Source organism: Erigeron canadensis, chromosome 4 (assembly GCF_010389155.1).
Source record: "Erigeron canadensis isolate Cc75 chromosome 4, C_canadensis_v1, whole genome shotgun sequence".
NCBI classification, from domain to species: Eukaryota; Viridiplantae; Streptophyta; class Magnoliopsida; order Asterales; family Asteraceae; genus Erigeron; species Erigeron canadensis.
The window spans coordinates 43,646,240-43,663,071 of NC_057764.1; the positions used below are offsets into that span (position 1 = coordinate 43,646,240).

General features: G+C 35.4%; 3 protein-coding genes and 1 non-coding gene across 6 annotated transcripts; 1 reads left to right on the plus strand and 3 right to left on the minus strand.

Moving 5' to 3' along the window:
• Positions 1-1,400: 1,400 nt before the first annotated feature.
• Positions 1,401-2,405, minus strand: LOC122597688. Its single transcript, XM_043770260.1, has 2 exons — positions 2,112-2,405; positions 1,401-1,760 (listed from the first exon to the last, which is right to left on the minus strand). The coding sequence occupies exons 1-2, from the start codon at positions 2,403-2,405 to the stop codon at positions 1,401-1,403; spliced, it is 654 nt and encodes a 217-aa protein (XP_043626195.1).
• A 1,583-nt stretch (positions 2,406-3,988) lies between these two features.
• TRNAL-CAA lies at positions 3,989-4,072 on the minus strand. The gene has a single exon. It is a non-coding gene; the product is annotated as a tRNA-Leu (tRNA).
• A 1,139-nt stretch (positions 4,073-5,211) lies between these two features.
• On the minus strand, positions 5,212-7,045 carry LOC122595655. The gene is made up of 2 exons (XM_043768068.1): positions 6,539-7,045; positions 5,212-5,675 (listed from the first exon to the last, which is right to left on the minus strand). The coding sequence occupies exons 1-2, from the start codon at positions 7,028-7,030 to the stop codon at positions 5,502-5,504; spliced, it is 666 nt and encodes a 221-aa protein (XP_043624003.1). The 5' UTR covers positions 7,031-7,045; the 3' UTR covers positions 5,212-5,501.
• Positions 7,046-8,433: 1,388 nt separating this feature from the next.
• Positions 8,434-16,586, plus strand: LOC122595056 (coatomer subunit beta'-2-like). 3 transcript variants are annotated; one of them, XM_043767343.1, is made up of 25 exons: positions 8,434-8,562; positions 8,707-8,727; positions 8,856-8,917; positions 9,028-9,082; positions 9,675-9,711; positions 9,812-10,137; positions 10,220-10,351; positions 10,431-10,579; positions 11,486-11,554; positions 11,856-12,006; positions 12,103-12,168; positions 12,282-12,470; positions 12,656-12,796; positions 12,917-12,991; positions 13,081-13,257; positions 13,348-13,439; positions 13,529-13,645; positions 13,833-13,947; positions 14,201-14,272; positions 14,536-14,732; positions 15,073-15,166; positions 15,349-15,455; positions 15,744-15,873; positions 16,026-16,194; positions 16,295-16,586. In XM_043767343.1, the coding sequence occupies exons 1-24, from the start codon at positions 8,560-8,562 to the stop codon at positions 16,173-16,175; spliced, it is 2,727 nt and encodes a 908-aa protein (XP_043623278.1). In that variant the 5' UTR covers positions 8,434-8,559; the 3' UTR covers positions 16,176-16,194; positions 16,295-16,586. The 3 variants fall into 3 exon arrangements, with proteins under 3 accessions (XP_043623278.1, XP_043623277.1, XP_043623276.1); XM_043767342.1 differs by having other exon boundaries at positions 16,026-16,176; XM_043767341.1 differs by having other exon boundaries at positions 16,026-16,171.
• The last annotated feature ends 246 nt before the right edge of the window (positions 16,587-16,832 follow it).

The window sequence follows — 16,832 nt, forward strand, 5'->3', positions numbered from 1 at the left end:
ATAAATGCATTGTAATGCTACATAATATAACAGAACCAAATAAAAATACAAATATATTAGTTTAAATTGGCTATGAATTGTCAATTAAGTGCCTCGGGTAAGGTTTGAGTCTCATTCTTTGTATTTGTGAGGATGAACTAGAGAGGATGTTTTCGTAAGTCCTAAATAACATCTTAAACATTCGTCTAGCTTTTTTTAGTACCAAAATATAAAAAAACGCATTAAATCTCAACACATCTTTAAGCCTACTTTTCAATATAACACATTAAACAACTTTTTTTTAATACGAGTATAATACATGTACCTTGTGAAGGGTGGAAAAATATTGCTCGTTTCACCTATTTCAACCTTTGACCCGGCCTTGACTTCTATTGCTTACTGTACATATTACCCAAAAATACAACCCTAGCTTTGTGAAGTGCGGAAAAATATATTGGTCGTTTCATACGAGTTTGAGTATTCAAATTCGTTCACTTATTATGTGCAATGATCGAGGATAAACGATTAACTCCGAGAGCTAGCATGTTTAACGTCAATCACATAGCTGGGAGTAGTATAAGCTTTAATTCGACAACAAATTACGAAACAGTCACAATATATATTGAATAAGAAATGACACCTGCTAGTAAGTATTAATTTTTTGGGGAAAAAACAAAGACGAGAATGTTAATCTATAGGGATGCAGAACAGAACAGAACAGGATAGAAGATGGTCCTTCCCTAAAGGTGTCACACATTAACCACCAGGCCCAATAATGGTGAGAGGGTTTGTCTGTACTTTGTAAGAAGAAAAGTGAACCCATGTATTACCCCCTAGTTCTTTTTTATGGTTTGCCCAAATTCTTTACCTTTGTCCCCATCACATTTATTTCATCATGCACACCGTCTTTCTTAAAATTCTATCATGAAATAAAACCTATAATGTCATTTTATGATCTTATACTCGAGCAGTCGAGCTTATAAAGTTTAGTATACTAATTACTGAACTTTAAAGAAGTAACGACCGATGACACCCATCTTAGTCTACCTTTAGCCTTTCTCATATAAGGGACAAAACAACTAGAATTGATAGTGTGTGATCATGAGAGAGAGAGGTGTGGATTGTGTTGACCTCAAGATAATGGGCAAGGGTGTAGTGCCACACTTGTGACTAATTGGCAAAAATTGGCAAGAAACAAACCAATCACAAGTCACAACATGTTCGAAGATTTTTTTGCCCAAAACTAGCCAAACTTTGCCAAATTACATATAGTCCCAATTTTTTTTTGTCAATTTGCCAATTGAAAATATTTTCAAAAGAAACCTTACACTTTTATTAAAAACACAATACAACTAAATAAAACATTACATTTATTTAAAACATAAAACACACAAAGACTTAAAAAATAAAAAACAAGATCACTAAACATTGATATCTAGATCTCCCACGTGTTCCGTAATATCACGACGTAACATGTAATGCGTCTCTTCGGTACATAAGCGATAGAGAAAATTAGGGTCGGTAGCACGAATATCGTTAGGAGGATCCCTGATGTACACCGGTGATATCGCGTTGCCGTCATCCTTGAGTATCATGTTATGTAAAATAACACACGCATACATCGCGTTAATGATCTTTTCTTTGTCCCTCATCCGTGTCGGTCGTTCGATGATCGCCCACTTGTTCTTCAGAAGCCCGAATGCTCGCTCAACGTCTTTTCTCGTGGACTCTTGGAGTTTCTTCAAAACCTTCTCCTTTCTCGCGACCGGGTATGCATACGCCTTGAGAAAACAAGATCATAGTGGGTAAATACCATCCCCTAGATAGTATCCTCTATCGTAACGGTGCCCGTTTACGGTAAAGCCGTACTCAGGAGACTTCCCATTCACCTCGGGAATAAACAATGGTGATTGCTTCAAAACATTGATGTCATTGTTTGAGCCCGCAACACCGAAATACGCATGTCAAAACCATAAATCATAGGAAGCAACGGCCTCAAGTATGATAGTCGGGCGGTCATGATCACCCCGGTGGTATTGCCCACGCAAACTATGTGGACAATTTCTCCAACTCTAGTGGGTACAGTCGATGCTACCGATCATGCCAGGAAAATGATGTCGGGCTTCATGCGCCTCATATAAACACGCAACATCGTGGCTAGTCGGAGAACGCAAATACTCTTCACCATAAAGATACTTTATGGCAATGCAAAAGTTGCCTAGACACTCACGAGTCGTTATAGTAGAGAACGACAACCCCTCATCGTAGTTGTCAGCGAGGTTGTCGTATGCGAGTTGTTGTAGCGCGCACGTGCACTTTTGAATCGCCGAGAACCCTCTAATACCCGCCGCATTCCCCGAAGACCGAAACCATGGAAATGCTGCAGTGATATCTTCCACGATTTTCAAAAACAACCTCCTCGACATACGATATCTCTAGCGAAAGACATCGTCCTCAAACATCGGCTCATCCACAAAGTACATGTTCATCAATCTTTCATGAGCCGAGTGCCGATCTCTCTAAATATATCTTCGTGAGTTTGCAGAAGAAGATGCAGTGTCTTCTTCTAAGGCTGCAAGAGCAACAGACGCCAAAAACTCGAAGCCGCCAGAAGACGATGACGACGGGAATTCAGGAATTATGTACATGGGTAGTTCATCGTTAGACATTTTGCCTTATGAAATTTGATAGTTTGGTGTTTGATTGTATGTGATTGTAGTGATGTATGTGATAGTTTGTTGTTTGATTGTTTGATAAATATGTGTTTGTATATATAGAAGATGGAAAAGGAAAAAAAAAAAAAAACTCCCAACGTTCAAATCTCACAAAAAACAAAAAAAAAAGGTCAACAAGGACACTCCCAACGTTCACTTTGATCGGCCAAAACTAGCCGATGTAGTATGCCAATTCTTGCCGAGTGACGTGCTATAGCATTGCCGATTTAGCCGATGGTTTTTGTCGATAAAATTAGCCGACTACACCCTTGCCCCTAAGAGCATTCGGGCATGTATGGGAACCTTGTGAAGTTTGTCGGCTACTTGACATACATGTTTGGTAATGTATGACTAAAAAATATGATGTACAATTTACCTCTTTGTAGTTATAAAGATAATGAACAGAGTATAAAGTTTGAAGAAAGAAAACTCAAAGTACATGTGTTAATCATAAACGAATGGAAAGTGATATTCGGATCATTTATTTTGATGGATGTACCACAACTATGCATTATCGGCTTGTACTGTCAGCTATACAATATGTACATTGTGGTACATTAATCAAAGATAGTGATACAAATATTACTTGGATCCCTAAATGAATTAGGCTCATAAATTATTATTCATACTAATTTTTAGGTTTACATACACATATATTGGTACTCTCGAGTTACTTAGTTAACCACATATTCACACACTTAACCTTTGGTCTTTTAGGAGAAAGAAGATAGGGCCTAGCTTATGAAGAATATTTCAACAAGGTTTGGTCAAAGGGTATGGACCAGGGCTCTTAGCTAGCTAGCCCCCCTACTAACAACATACTTGATGTCTGACATTGGCATGAACTGATCATATATATGTAGTAGATCTTTCTTGAATATTTCAAAAATCTGATGACATCACAAGAAATGAACACATGTCTGACCGATCCTCATGGCATTTGAAGAACAAAGACTGGATTACTGTAATTAAACAACATCCAACCGTTCAAAACAACTAAAAAAAACATCCTAGCACAAAACTTTTACAAAGAGTAGAAGATACAAGTTATATATAATCCTAGGAGGACATCCAAGCTTTGAAAATTATATAAACAAACCAACATAAATTCATATATAATACAAGTTTATATGACGACAAAAAGAGAAACGATAGCATTATAGCAACATAATAATTAAAAAAATATGGAATAAAAAGAGAATTAATAGAAAATTATATTCTGTCGGAACTCAGAAGTAGGAAAATTTTGCTCTAAGAATGAAAAAGCAATCTAAAAAGTAAAAATAAAAGTATATTGTCAGAAGTGGGATTTGAACCCACGCCCTCTCTCGAAGACCAGAACTTGAGTCTGGCGCCTTAGACCACTCGGCCATCCTGACGTTGATGTTCGTTAAGCATAGTTGATAATTAAGTATTAAGTTTATGAAATATGGAATAAAATTGTAAAATCGGATTATTATAATTTAACTTTAAGTCTCTGATGAGGATGATGTTATGTACACTTTTATTTTACTCTAACTTTAAGTACTTTCCTTACAAATTTTTTATCTACGTGACTAACAAAAAAGTTATAAACATTACAAAAGCGAAAACAGTAAAAATCTATATTATAGTCGTTTATCAAAAAGGTTTAACGTGTTGGGCCACATCCAGTTTAAAACTTGTATTATGGCGTTATGCACCCAACTAGGCACAATAAGAAGAAAAGAAAAAAGTTTCTTTTGTAGAAGGTGATTTACGAAAGCAACCAACATTCTAAAAATTCACAGTTTGATATTGGTTTCCAAGATGGCGAGATCGAAGGATACATATATATATATATATATATATATATATGTTTACACGAGGTATGGCATAGTTGAATTATCTTGCATGTGATATATCTTTTTCATGTTTGATACTTGTGTGAATTGCACGTTCCGAACCCTTTAAGATCGACACAATTTGCCAGCTCTTTATATGAAAATTTGAAATGAAGCGGTGGTGATACCTATCTATTTTACTAAGCTTCAAAGATGGGCTGCAATGCTATGGATACAGATAAGAATAGCATGGCTGCGTTGATGCATGAAATGGCACTAGCTAGCTTGTCGAATATACAAGACAGCCTTGTCTGAGAAAGGAAGGATAGCTCAATGTAGCCTTTGTCAAAATTGTGCATGCAGGCTTCAAGAAAGACACCAAGTGAAGTGAATATATTGTTTCATTCTTTTGACCACTGTTCAGGAGGAAAAGATCTGGATGATGTTTTGCTCCAGCACTTTGCTGAAAAGTCAGGGTGGAATACCAAATTGATGTATGCAAGGGCTTGCTTCATTTGATATTTTGATCGATCCACATAAGAATACCGGTAGTATTTCTTCCAAAACCATTTGACAAAGAACCAAGCCATTTATAGTCATTCAAGAGTATCAAGTATAACAGGCGGCCTATGGAGGATAATGTTGGCGCCATTGAGAATAAAATGTTCAACACATATACCATACTAATGGGAAGTAAAAATCCGAATCATGGCAGACGCTGTAACAATGGCTATGTACTAGAATAACATAAAATTCTTATTTTGTACACTATTTTGCGCCTGGGTATCAAAGCTTGGGCGCACGTCCACCGTTGGTCGTTTAAACTAAAGTTTTAAATTCCACAGCTATATGTCTATATTGTGCATTAAAGAAGAAATTGCTTTTTGCATCAAATTACATTACCTTAAACTTAAACAACACTCGCTATGCTTTGCAAAAGTTGTGTTTTTTGAGCAACATATAATCCAGGCTCAACTTAGAGGTGACTGGCTGATCCAGGGACTACTTATTCCAAACTAGGAGCCTCTTCAGTAGGGTTGGACTCAAATATATCCGGACTTGATGCCTCAGGTTCTTCTAACAAGTCTCGTGATTGGATTGATTCCTTGTATGCCGGAGTTTCTTTAAAGTCTGTTGCGCCTTCGTTGTATGTTGCCACAGCAATTCCACTAGAAATTAACTGTAATATAAAGATGATTTAAATAAAATTAGTTGATCAGTCCCAAATTTCATCAAGAGATTTTACACTTGATTCATGCATCAACTTTTCTATAATGAAGTGAATTACAAATTTATATTACGCCATTTAGAGTAGTCTCTGCGCGCTAAATTCTGCTGATCAAACATTAGGAAATGTCATATACTCCCCGCCCCCCACCCACCCCACCCCCCAAACCCACAAAAAAATAATAATTATTAGCTAGCTTCAGCACTGCCGCTCTTTAAAGCGTTAACTTAATCCGAAATTATAAATCCTGTCAGCTTTGAAACATAGATCATCCCTTTTTTAATGTGTATTAGTTGGATACACCAACACTCAAATATGATGACTAATTCTTAGCCCATCACAATGCTGGACTCATAAGCCTAGATGAGTTCTGCTTTAAAACCAATTGGTGATATATGCAGTAGTCCATAATCTTATATATTATATCATTTGTTTCTTAACATCTTTCATTGTGACATTGGGTTTGCACTTAGCATGCTATATCCGGGACACCTAACTAACCTCTGCAAATGGCATCGTTCACTACTTGAATCAATCAACATAAGACCATAATCAAAATTCCAGGTTATAATCAGCTTAGGGAACCCCATGAAACCAAATCAACAATCAAAGTCATCAAATATATAAACCTATTTCTTCAATCATCTCCAGTGTGGCATTTCTTTTACTTATATCCATCAGAGCCAAAGGTTCGAGTTTCTCAGGGTCAGGGATAGTCTTATAAAAACACTTCTTTTACTTTACTGCTTTACTACTACAAGTACAAATAACTACAATTATAAACGAAAAGAATGGATAGGATATAAAGAATTTACCGCGAAAATGATACCGAAAGCCCATAGATACTCGACAAAGAAACCGAAACCATCCCATTCGGGGCCTTCCCAGAAATCTTTCTCAAGTCCTGGGAGATCAGGCAACACATACCCATCATAATTCTCAACTTCCCCCTCATCAATTGTCCCAACTGCTGCTGATTCATTTAGACTTTCATCATCGTTGGTTGAAGTGGACCCCCTTTTGTTTTTGCTGTCAAACTTTCCTGTTCTAAGTTTCTTGGCAGCTGAAACTATAACAAGACTAGTGCTGGTTTTTGGACGTGAAACAAGAAATGATGATGATGGACGGTTGAGAGGGAAGCGGGTGGTGTATGGTGTTATGGTGGGTGTGTTGCACAGAATCCGGCCACTGTTGAGAGACATTGTTGGAGTGGCTGATGGAGGGAGGGAATCTGTGTATGTTATCTGATTGGGTTGTGTTTTGTTTGTGTTGGGGGCCGAGGAGGATAAGAATCTATTATGGGTCATTATTTTAATCCGGATTTGACCCAATCTGATATATGCCGTGTCGGTCATTTTGCTTGTTTTTTTTAGGATGAACATCCTCTAAATTTGTTTTATAAGTAAAAGTTTAGAACATATTTTTATCTTTAAATTAAAATCAATAATTAATATTTAAATATAATTTTTGAATTTTGGCCTTTGATTTTAATCTAATGCTCAAGATATCAACTTTAATAATAAAATTGGTTTTTAACTTTATTTTAAGATGACTTTTGATGAAAACTTTATGTCGATTATTTTGCTAGTTTTTTTAATTTCAGTATTACTAGTTATTTTCAGTACTTGTCAAATTACTCCAAGATCTTTCCTATATGCCACTTGTAATATGTTGTGAGTGATTTATTAGTAAATGATCCGCCGTATATTATCTTGACAATCCCTAAATGTCTGAACTCTTATATAAACGGTCAATAATTTTCTTGTTTTTCCTAAGTAGTAAACTCCTAAAACAACAATGAGTAGTAAGGTTGATAAGAAGTGGATCAAGGAATTATGTTGTATTAATCTTTAGTTTTTGATGTTAAAGGTTTTAATGGACTGAAGATTATTTTCGGACGAGTCACTTTTAATCTATCATAATGATTTCATAAAGATTTATTCTTGTACGATTTTAATTTAAGTTGTTTGATAAATAAACAAGATTCTTTAACATTAGATTAACTTGATGATGACTTTTTGTTGTAATGAACTTATTATATATCTATAAAATTGATGTTTACACATAACTAATCAAAAGTTAATGTAATTCACATTTTGTATATCTAATTTGATGATGATTTTTTTAAAACTAACTTATTATATACTTGTATATTTTATATCTCTTTTCTTTCTAATTTTGTTTATAATCTTTATTTTTGTATCTATATCTATACTCAATAATAAGGACTATCTTTTTTTCAATAATTTTTTTTTTAAAACTAAGATTTATACTCTTCAACAATCATTATATTTTTTCATATCTATCTAATTGAAAATGATTAATCAACCTAACTCATATACTTAAAAATCAACCTAAAACTTTAAAGACTTTACATGTAGATTTCACTAATTCTCTTTTCAAATTTGGCCCCTTGATTTTTTCATATGTCATGTTCTAATAATTAAGTTGATCATTATCCCTATCTAACACAACTACTTGTAGTAATCGGTGTCATCACCTCCATTGCCACCCGTTCCCGCTACCATCTGTTCGCCGTTACTATCACACCGTTAGCGTGATCATAATTGTCGTCACATTGTGGGGCGTATGTTTGGTTATAGTTTTGAATCGTAGATAATTTTTTTTTTATAATAAAATAAATAAAGTTAAAATACTAAAAAAAAGAAAAAGAAATAGAGTAATTAATTTGCATCTTCTTCTATCCCCCTCTCCTTTCACAAATCAGAAATCTCTCTCACACACACTCCCGATCTCAAAATCTATATTTTCAGCGATTTTGTATTCGATCGCTCACTGAACTTACAAATTCACCGCTTAATTTCATTATTTCACAATGGTAATCACTCTCTTCTTTCTGTCCCAATTTAGATCCGGTTATGAATCTATAAATTATCTTTATTTTTTACAGTTTATTTCTTTAATTTCGGTTTGATTTATTATTTACTAACTGAATCGTGTTTTTGTTTTTGCTTTTTAACAGCCTCTCAGGCTTGATATTAAGGTACTATTTAGCTATTTCAGTTTCTGTATATCTATATCTATATGTATATATATGTATGTATAGTTGCTGTTATACATTTGGTTGATGATATTGATGGTAGATGAATATAATTTTTTGTGTGTTTGTAGAGGAAAGTTGCTCAGAGATCAGAAAGAGTGAAATCGGTTGACCTGCATCCGACCGAACCATGGTAATTATATATATTTATATATGTGTGTGTGTGTGTGTGTCTATATATATATATATATAGGATTAATATGTTTATGATAATGTATTGATGGAAATGGTTAACTTTTACAGGATTCTTACAAGTTTGTATTCAGGGACAGTTAACATATATGATTACCAATCTCAGGTATGATATTGCTTTATTATATAAATGATTTAATGTAATTTAGGATTTGGATCCACTTGAAATGCGGAAACTTGTTATATGATTTAATTTACGTAGTGTAGAGTTACAGTTGGATTATGATGATAATGTAATTTAGGGGTTTGACTCATTATACAATAGAATGTAGTATTGAAATATCGAGGTTTAGATCTATAATAAAGCCTACCGGAAAAAAACTTGTTGGGGAATTGTATGGCTACAAATATAACTGCATGCATTTCTATAGTGATGTCTAGCTAAAACAAGTCTGTCAGGAACAAAGAATAATTGATAGAAAAGTTTGCCTTATTGATGCACTAGTAGATATTCGGAAGAAAGAATCAGTTAATTATTTTCATCGAACACAGTTTGCTGTTCACTAGTTCATTGAATGGAGCAATGTGAATGTTCTGAGCTCATATTATTCAGATGGAAATATTAAGTGGTAAAAGATATTCCGGATTAATATGCTGTATTTTACATTAGCTGGTCTTTTCTTACTGTTATTTTTTATACTAGAAATCATATGTAAAATTTTCTGATGCAAGCCTGATACAGTATTTTGTTATTGTAGAGTCTGGCAAAGTCCTTTGAAGTCACCGAGCTGCCAGGTTCGATTGATATCTCTATTTGCTAATTTGTATTCCTTTACATGGTTTGAATCCGATTGGAACTATGATATGATTTGATGAATACAAAACTTCTTTGCAGTCAGATCAGCAAAGTTCATAGCACGAAAGCAGTGGGTGGTTGCCGGTGCAGATGACATGTTTATCCGGGTATACAATTACAATACAATGGATAAAGTCAAAGTATTTGAGGCACATACAGATTATATTCGGTGTGTGGCTGTCCATCCCACCCTTCCATATGTATTGTCGTCATCTGATGACATGCTTATAAAGCTATGGGATTGGGAGAAGAGCTGGTTTTGTACTCAAATTTTTGAGGGCCATTCCCATTATGTCATGCAAGTGACAATCAACCCTAAAGATACGAATACCTTCGCAAGTGCGTCGCTTGATCGTACTATAAAGGTAATATTGCGGAAGCTTATAAAATTCATCAGTCTAACATTTTGTAAGCGATTTTTATTCCCCTCCATCTATCCTTTTCCAGATTTGGAACCTTGGCTCACCTGATCCTAACTTTACACTCGACGCCCATCTCAAAGGAGTGAATTGTGTGGATTATTTCACCGGTGGTGATAAACCCTATCTCATTACTGGATCAGATGATCACACTGCTAAGGTTTGTGCTTATAATGCCAATCATGGTATTCTGTTGACACCTACTACCGGTATGTTTGCTAAGAAATATCTGAATACAGGTGTGGGATTATCAAACGAAAACTTGCGTCCAGACTCTGGATGGTCACACACACAATGTTTCTGCCGTGTGCTTTCATCCAGAGCTCCCAATAATTATTACAGGGTCTGAGGATGGTACTGTACGTATATGGCATTCAACCACTTACAGGTATTTTTGTTATTTATGACCTTCAAATGTTTGTATACATATTAGCAAGAAGTATTTGATGTTTATGTATGCTTGTCTTGCTATTTGTCACGAATTATATCCGCATACACTGGTGATTCTAGACTTCGAGTCACTGAGTTTCTGCGTTCCATAGTCTTATGACCTAAAAGCAATGTTGGCATTTACGTTGCCTTAGTGGGAATCTGATCTTTTATTGCTATTAGATAGAAAACTTAAGTTGCCAGCTTATTGTTGTGATATTGATTCCCCTTTGTACCCAAGTTGTGCTGGCACTTGAAGCCACTTCAAAATTACTAAGTGGTTGTTTACCTGGCTTAGGGAACTAGAGATAGAAGAACATCAGTATGTTTCTTTTATGAACATGCTATTCCGTTCATTGCTCTAGGGTTAGTAGATTCATGGGTGTTCTTGTTTATAGTAGTCAACTACCCATATGAATACCCAACGTAACTATGTTGCTTGTATGAGCACTCTATGTGTTCATGCTCAAGCGTTAAAAAGACGTGGGTGTCCTTGTTTATAAGTCCTACAGATATTTATATGATGGAATGTCTATAGAAGATATCTACAGAGGATGGAGAGGTTCCGAGCAAGTTCTGTACAATGCAAGGGAGAGTATTATGTCAACCAAGGTTTTCAGATTGTACATTGAAGCCTATTAGGCATCGACTTGGGGCAATCTCCGGTTTGCTGTGATATTATGGCGTCATTTTATTCTCTTGTGATCTTATGCATCTTGCATTCTGCTGGCTAATAATGGGATAGTGCAGTATTTTTATTGCCCTAAAATATAGAACTTAGTTTCCATATAGGTTGTAGTTCTAATTGAAACTGTAATTTCTTGCTGTTACATTGTTCTGTAGCTTTTCCCATCTTTGGATGCAGATTGGAGAACACTTTGAATTATGGACTTGAAAGGGTCTGGGCTGTTGGATACATGAAAGGTTCTCGTCGGTAAGTTGGTTGGAATTACATATTGACATATTGTGCATATTTTATCCCTCGTGTTTTTGCATTTAGATATTAATGTTTATTGTCATTCTCCTGCGTTTTACCTTTGTCATTCTTGTGAATATGCTTTGCTCATGGCTTACATCATTAATTGAAAAATATTTGGAGTAAAAGATTTAAGATATTTAAGCATTGTTGATGCTATTATATCTACATATATAATCAGAGTATAGACAGCAGACAATGCTTTTTTTTTTTCTTAATTAGAACCTACTCATTGGCAATAGCCTGATCTACTGTACAGGGTCGTGATTGGCTATGATGAAGGAACCATCATGGTGAAAATTGGCCGGGAGGAGCCTGTAGCTAGTATGGATAATAGTGGAAAGATTATATGGTCTAAGCATAATGAGATCCAGACTGTTAACATCAAGAACGTGGGGGTTGATCATGAGGTTTGCATTTTCTCCCATCAACAAAAATTAAGTTTCCTATCTCTTTTCTGGTTTTCTTTTCTCCGAAGGTGACCATTTTTATGACTCACATCTCAGGTTTCTGATGGAGAGCGGTTGCCTTTAGCAGTCAAAGAGTTGGGATCATGTGATATGTACCCACAAGTAAGTTGTGATTACTCTGTGTCACATAGCTTCTTTTGTAATTTGGAATTTAATATGAAATAAGGAGATAATTGTTTTAACTTTGCTGCAATGTTGATTGTGTCCTTGTTCAGAGCTTGAAGCACAACCCAAATGGGAGGTTTGTGGTTGTCTGTGGTGATGGTGAATACACCATATATACATCTTTAGCATGGAGAAATAGATCCTTTGGCTCTGCATTGGAATTTGTTTGGTCTACAGATGGTGAATGTGCTGTTCGGGAGAGCACAACTAAAGTCAAGATTTTGAATAAATCTTTTCAGGTTTTTGCCCTCCCTATGCTTAGTATTTTACTCGACCAGCAGTGCCCTCTTTTTGCTTTTCTGTATAGTGTCAGTTTAAAATTGTCACAAGCATGTCGGAACTACATACCGTTTTTATTTATGATTCCTGCAGAGTGCAACTTCACTCTCTAATATTAATTTTCTTGGATGGCATTGTTAATCAGGAAAAGAGGAGTATCAGACCGACATTTTCAACTGAGCGCATATATGGAGGATCTCTGCTAGCAATGTGCTCAAATGATTTTATATGTTTTTATGATTGGGCTGAGTGCAGGTTAATTCAACGGGTTGATGTTACTGTCAAAGTAATCTCATCTTCTTTTACCAGTGTTTCTTTCTTTTTTTTTTTTTTTTGCTATTTAAGCATAAGTGCATGAAACGATAGCTTACTGTTTCTTCATTTCATTTTCTTTCTTCATATCTAGAACCTATACTGGGCAGATAGTGGTGATTTGGTGGCAATTTCCAGTGACTCATCATTCTACGTACTAAAATACAATGTAAGATTTTCATCTACATATGATTTTCTCAATCCTATCTATATTCGTACACTAGTGTGATTAATATGATAGATGTGGTTGTGCTGCAGCGTGATGTAGTGTCAGCACATCTGGACAGCGGTACACCTGTAGATGAGCAAGGTGTTGAAGACTCCTTTGAACTTCTGTATGAAATTAGTGAAAGAGTTAGAACTGGATTATGGGTTGGGGATTGTTTTATCTACACTAACTCGTCATGGAGACTCAACTACTGTGTTGGTGGCGAGGTAGGGTTTGTTGATAGTAACTGTCATGAAATCTACTTTCACGGTTTGTCGAACATTATTAATCGGTACTTGATGTGACATTATATATAGGTTACCACAATGTTTCATTTGGATCGACCAATGTATCTTCTAGGATATCTAGCTAATCAGAGCAGAGTATATCTCATTGATAAAGAATTTAAGTGAGTTGGGTCAATGGATGGTGAATATGAATACAAAGCTTGTGTAAATATCAGTTCTAATCCTTTTGTTTGGACCATTTTATTTTTAGTGTTATTGGGTACACTTTACTTCTTACCTTGATCGAGTACAAGACACTTGTGATGCGTGGAGACATAGAACGAGCTAATGGAATTTTACCCTCAATTCCTAGGGAGCATCATAATAGGTAGATTTCAGTATGTCAGTATCTTATTCTATGTAATTTTAATATGCCATGTCTTTGGTGTATAAGTTTGTTTATATGTTTGCTCTTGCTGTCGGAGCTTATAACTAATGTTGACTTTTGTTTGGTCATTTTGTTCATTCATGTATTATAATTATCTTGTCCTAATTCAGTATGTGTATGTGTATAGTGTTGCTCGTTTTCTGGAGTCGCGTGGCATGGTTTTAGAGGCCCTGGAAGTTGCTACAGACCCCGACTATAGATTTGAGCTGGCCATTCAGCTTGGTAAACTTGACATTGCAAAGGTATATATCTTAACTAGGGGTGGCAAAATGTGTTACTTGGGTAATAGGTCAATTTAGTTTGGCTCAAAATGAGAAATTTTCTATGTCGTTTTAGGTCAGGTTGATCTAAAGGCTAAAACACTTCTTCCGGAAGATTATAATTCATTATAAATTTATAGTTTGTCAGTTTGCATACCACATAGGGCTAAATAGCGCCTTTTCTTTTCAAAATAACCAATTTTGATGTCCATAAATATAATCTTCACGCGTACAGGATATTGCCTTGGTAGCAGAGAGCGAGTCAAAATGGAAGCAATTGGGTGAATTAGCTATGTCTGCTGGAATGGTATGTTCTAACTCTGGACAATCTTTAGTTAAAGTACACAAATTCTTTGTTTTGTGATTGAATCTTTTTTCTGGTCATGAGGAGTTTTATTCTTTTTCAACGTTTACAACACATATAAACCCCTAAAAGTTAAGATTGAAAATGATGTAGGTTACGTCAGTGCTTGTATGCTGGATGCATGCCACTGTTGATATATATCATGGCCTTTTTTACGTATCTTGTATTTCATCACATATCTGACAATGACAATTGGTCTGTTGCAGCTGGACATGGCAGAGGAGTGTTTGAAGCATGCAAATGATTTGAGTGGTTTGTTGCTCCTTTATTCTTCTTTAGGAGATGCAGAGGAGATAGCAAAACTTGCATCTCTTTCAAAAGAGAATGGAAAGAACAATGTGGCGTTTGCTTGTCTGTTTATGTTGGGTAAATTGGAAGACTGCCTGCAGCTGTTGATTGACAGGTTACTCATGTTTTTTAAATGGATTCTATATTCTTATGGAATCAACCATGACACATAGGGATCGCAGAGATCTTTTTTTGTCGACTGTGACCTTAAACCATTGTTAGTTCGGATTGCAATAATAATATTATTACCATACTTAATCCTTATAAGCATGAATAGCAGACATTTGATGGCATTTAATTAGTTCAATATATATCTTTTTAAGCTAAACCGGTTGATCTTAGTTTTGACCTATTAGAGATACGGCAAACCGTGAATGTACCCATTTGTAAATAAATAGGCCAAAATAGCTACTTGTGGTTTCTGTAGACATTCTCTAAAGTCCAGTTTATTGCAGCAATCGAATACCTGAAGCTGCTCTAATGGCACGATCGTATCTTCCCAGCAAGGTTTCTGAAATTGTTGCCCTTTGGAGAAAAGACCTAAACAAGGTATGCTGTGAAGTTGTTTAGTATTTTAAGAGTTCTTTTTTGACTTCCTTTTTTTGCAATTGTTTTTGGACTTGCTTGTTATTGTCTGTTCACACCAAATAACTGCACCTTATATCTAGACTATTTATTTGTCATGAGTATGATAAAGATTAGGCAAGTGGTTTGACAAGGTTCAACTGCAGGTTAACCAGAAAGCCGCAGAATCGTTAGCAGATCCTCAAGAATACCCAAATATGTTTGAAGACTGGCAAATTGCACTCGAGGTCGAAGCAAAGGCTGTAGAAACAAGGTTTCATATTCTGTCTTTGTTATTATATCATTCTCTTTTGTTCCTTTCTTTTCCAGTGAAGTAAACCGTCTGATGCGGCTCTTATGAATTTAAGTTTGATCATAATGTCCTGCTGGAATGCTGGATTGAAGGGTTGTCTTTAGTATTACTCCTAAGTTTGGATGAATTAACAATCATCCAGTTGTGCCTTAGATTATTTTGTCCATAGTAGTACTTCTGGGTTTTTGTATGATTCATAAGAATTGGATGCTAGTATTGCCAAATAACACCGCTCCAATTCTTTTGTAGGGGTTGTTATCCTTCAGCTGTAGAATATGTAAACTATATTGATAGACCGCATACCAACCTAGTGGAGACTTTCAAAAACATGAAGTTGGATCTTGACGAACCACTGCAAAATGGAGACTTGGATCATGAGGTACATTTCTGTCCCATTTTCACATATTTCCTCGAAAATTAGAATATAGATCTATTTTTGAATATATGTTATATTTAATATTTAGTTGCTTTTTTCTATTGTTTTTTGTTTTTACAACCTTCCCAATTTCTCATTGCCTTTTTTTGGCACAGGATGTGGAACAGGATGGAAATGAGGAGGAATTTGCTGATGGTCAAGAAGTTGTTCAAAATGAAAGTCAAGAAGAGGAGGCTGTTGCAATGGATAATGATTCCACAGATGGAGCTGTTCTTGTTAATAGCAACGAGGTTGATGAAGAGTAAGGTACCCTTACTGCTGCTGGTACAGATTGCCTAAAAATACTTTCAGGAGATGTATTATTATTTCTACTTTGATATAGTTTCAAATTTATGACTTCTTATAGAAAGCCCCTTCTTTACAGGTTATTTTTAACTCCCGTTACAAAGGGGGGAAAGCAGGGTCAACTTTTGACATGAACATGGTGTAATTTTGTAGCACATGGAATTTTATGTTTGGCAACATATAATACAGACTTTAGTAGTGAATGAGTTAGCAATTCTGTAGGTGTTTTATGATTATTCCTGAGGCGATTTTTACTTTTAATTTTTTACTTTCTTTTCGTTCATCTTATTTTAATGGTGTTTTCTGTTTTCACTCTGGCTAAGCGAATTCTTTTAGTAAGAGTTCAATGCAAAAGTAATAATGTTTGCTCTTGTAGTGCGCTGAAAGTTGTACTTAATTATAATTTGATTGTTTCTAGCTTTCGTCTTTAGAATTGTTTGTTTATCTATTGGGCTGGCAAAAACGCTTTTTTGATGTCTAGATCGTTGCCATCCGTGGCGTATCGAATCATTGCATATCTATCGTTTGTGGTTTCATAATTTTTGTGGTTGATTAAGAGTCAAACTTTGTAGAAGGAAACGACAAGACAAACCACTTTCAGATTAGACAAACAAATT

What these genes read in the sequence shown, in the direction of transcription:
- LOC122595056 (XM_043767341.1), top strand. An exon ending in TACATGAAAGGTTCTCGTCG is followed by an intron (nt 11,555 to 11,855) that starts GTAAGTTGGTTG and finishes TCTACTGTACAG; the next exon opens with GGTCGTGATTGGCTATGATG. An exon ending in ACGTGGGGGTTGATCATGAG is followed by an intron (nt 12,007 to 12,102) that starts GTTTGCATTTTC and finishes CTCACATCTCAG; the next exon opens with GTTTCTGATGGAGAGCGGTT.
- LOC122597688 (XM_043770260.1), bottom strand. Translation starts at nt 2,405, where the DNA reads ATGTCGAGGAGGTTGTTTTTGAAAATCGTGGAAGATATCACTGCAGCA. An exon ending in ATGTTGCGTGTTTATATGAG is followed by an intron (nt 1,761 to 2,111) that starts GCGCATGAAGCC and finishes TGTTTTCTCAAG; the next exon opens with GCGTATGCATACCCGGTCGC.
- LOC122595655 (XM_043768068.1), bottom strand. Translation starts at nt 7,030, where the DNA reads ATGACCCATAATAGATTCTTATCCTCCTCGGCCCCCAACACAAACAAA. An exon ending in CTTTCGGTATCATTTTCGCG is followed by an intron (nt 5,676 to 6,538) that starts GTAAATTCTTTA and finishes TTTATATTACAG; the next exon opens with TTAATTTCTAGTGGAATTGC.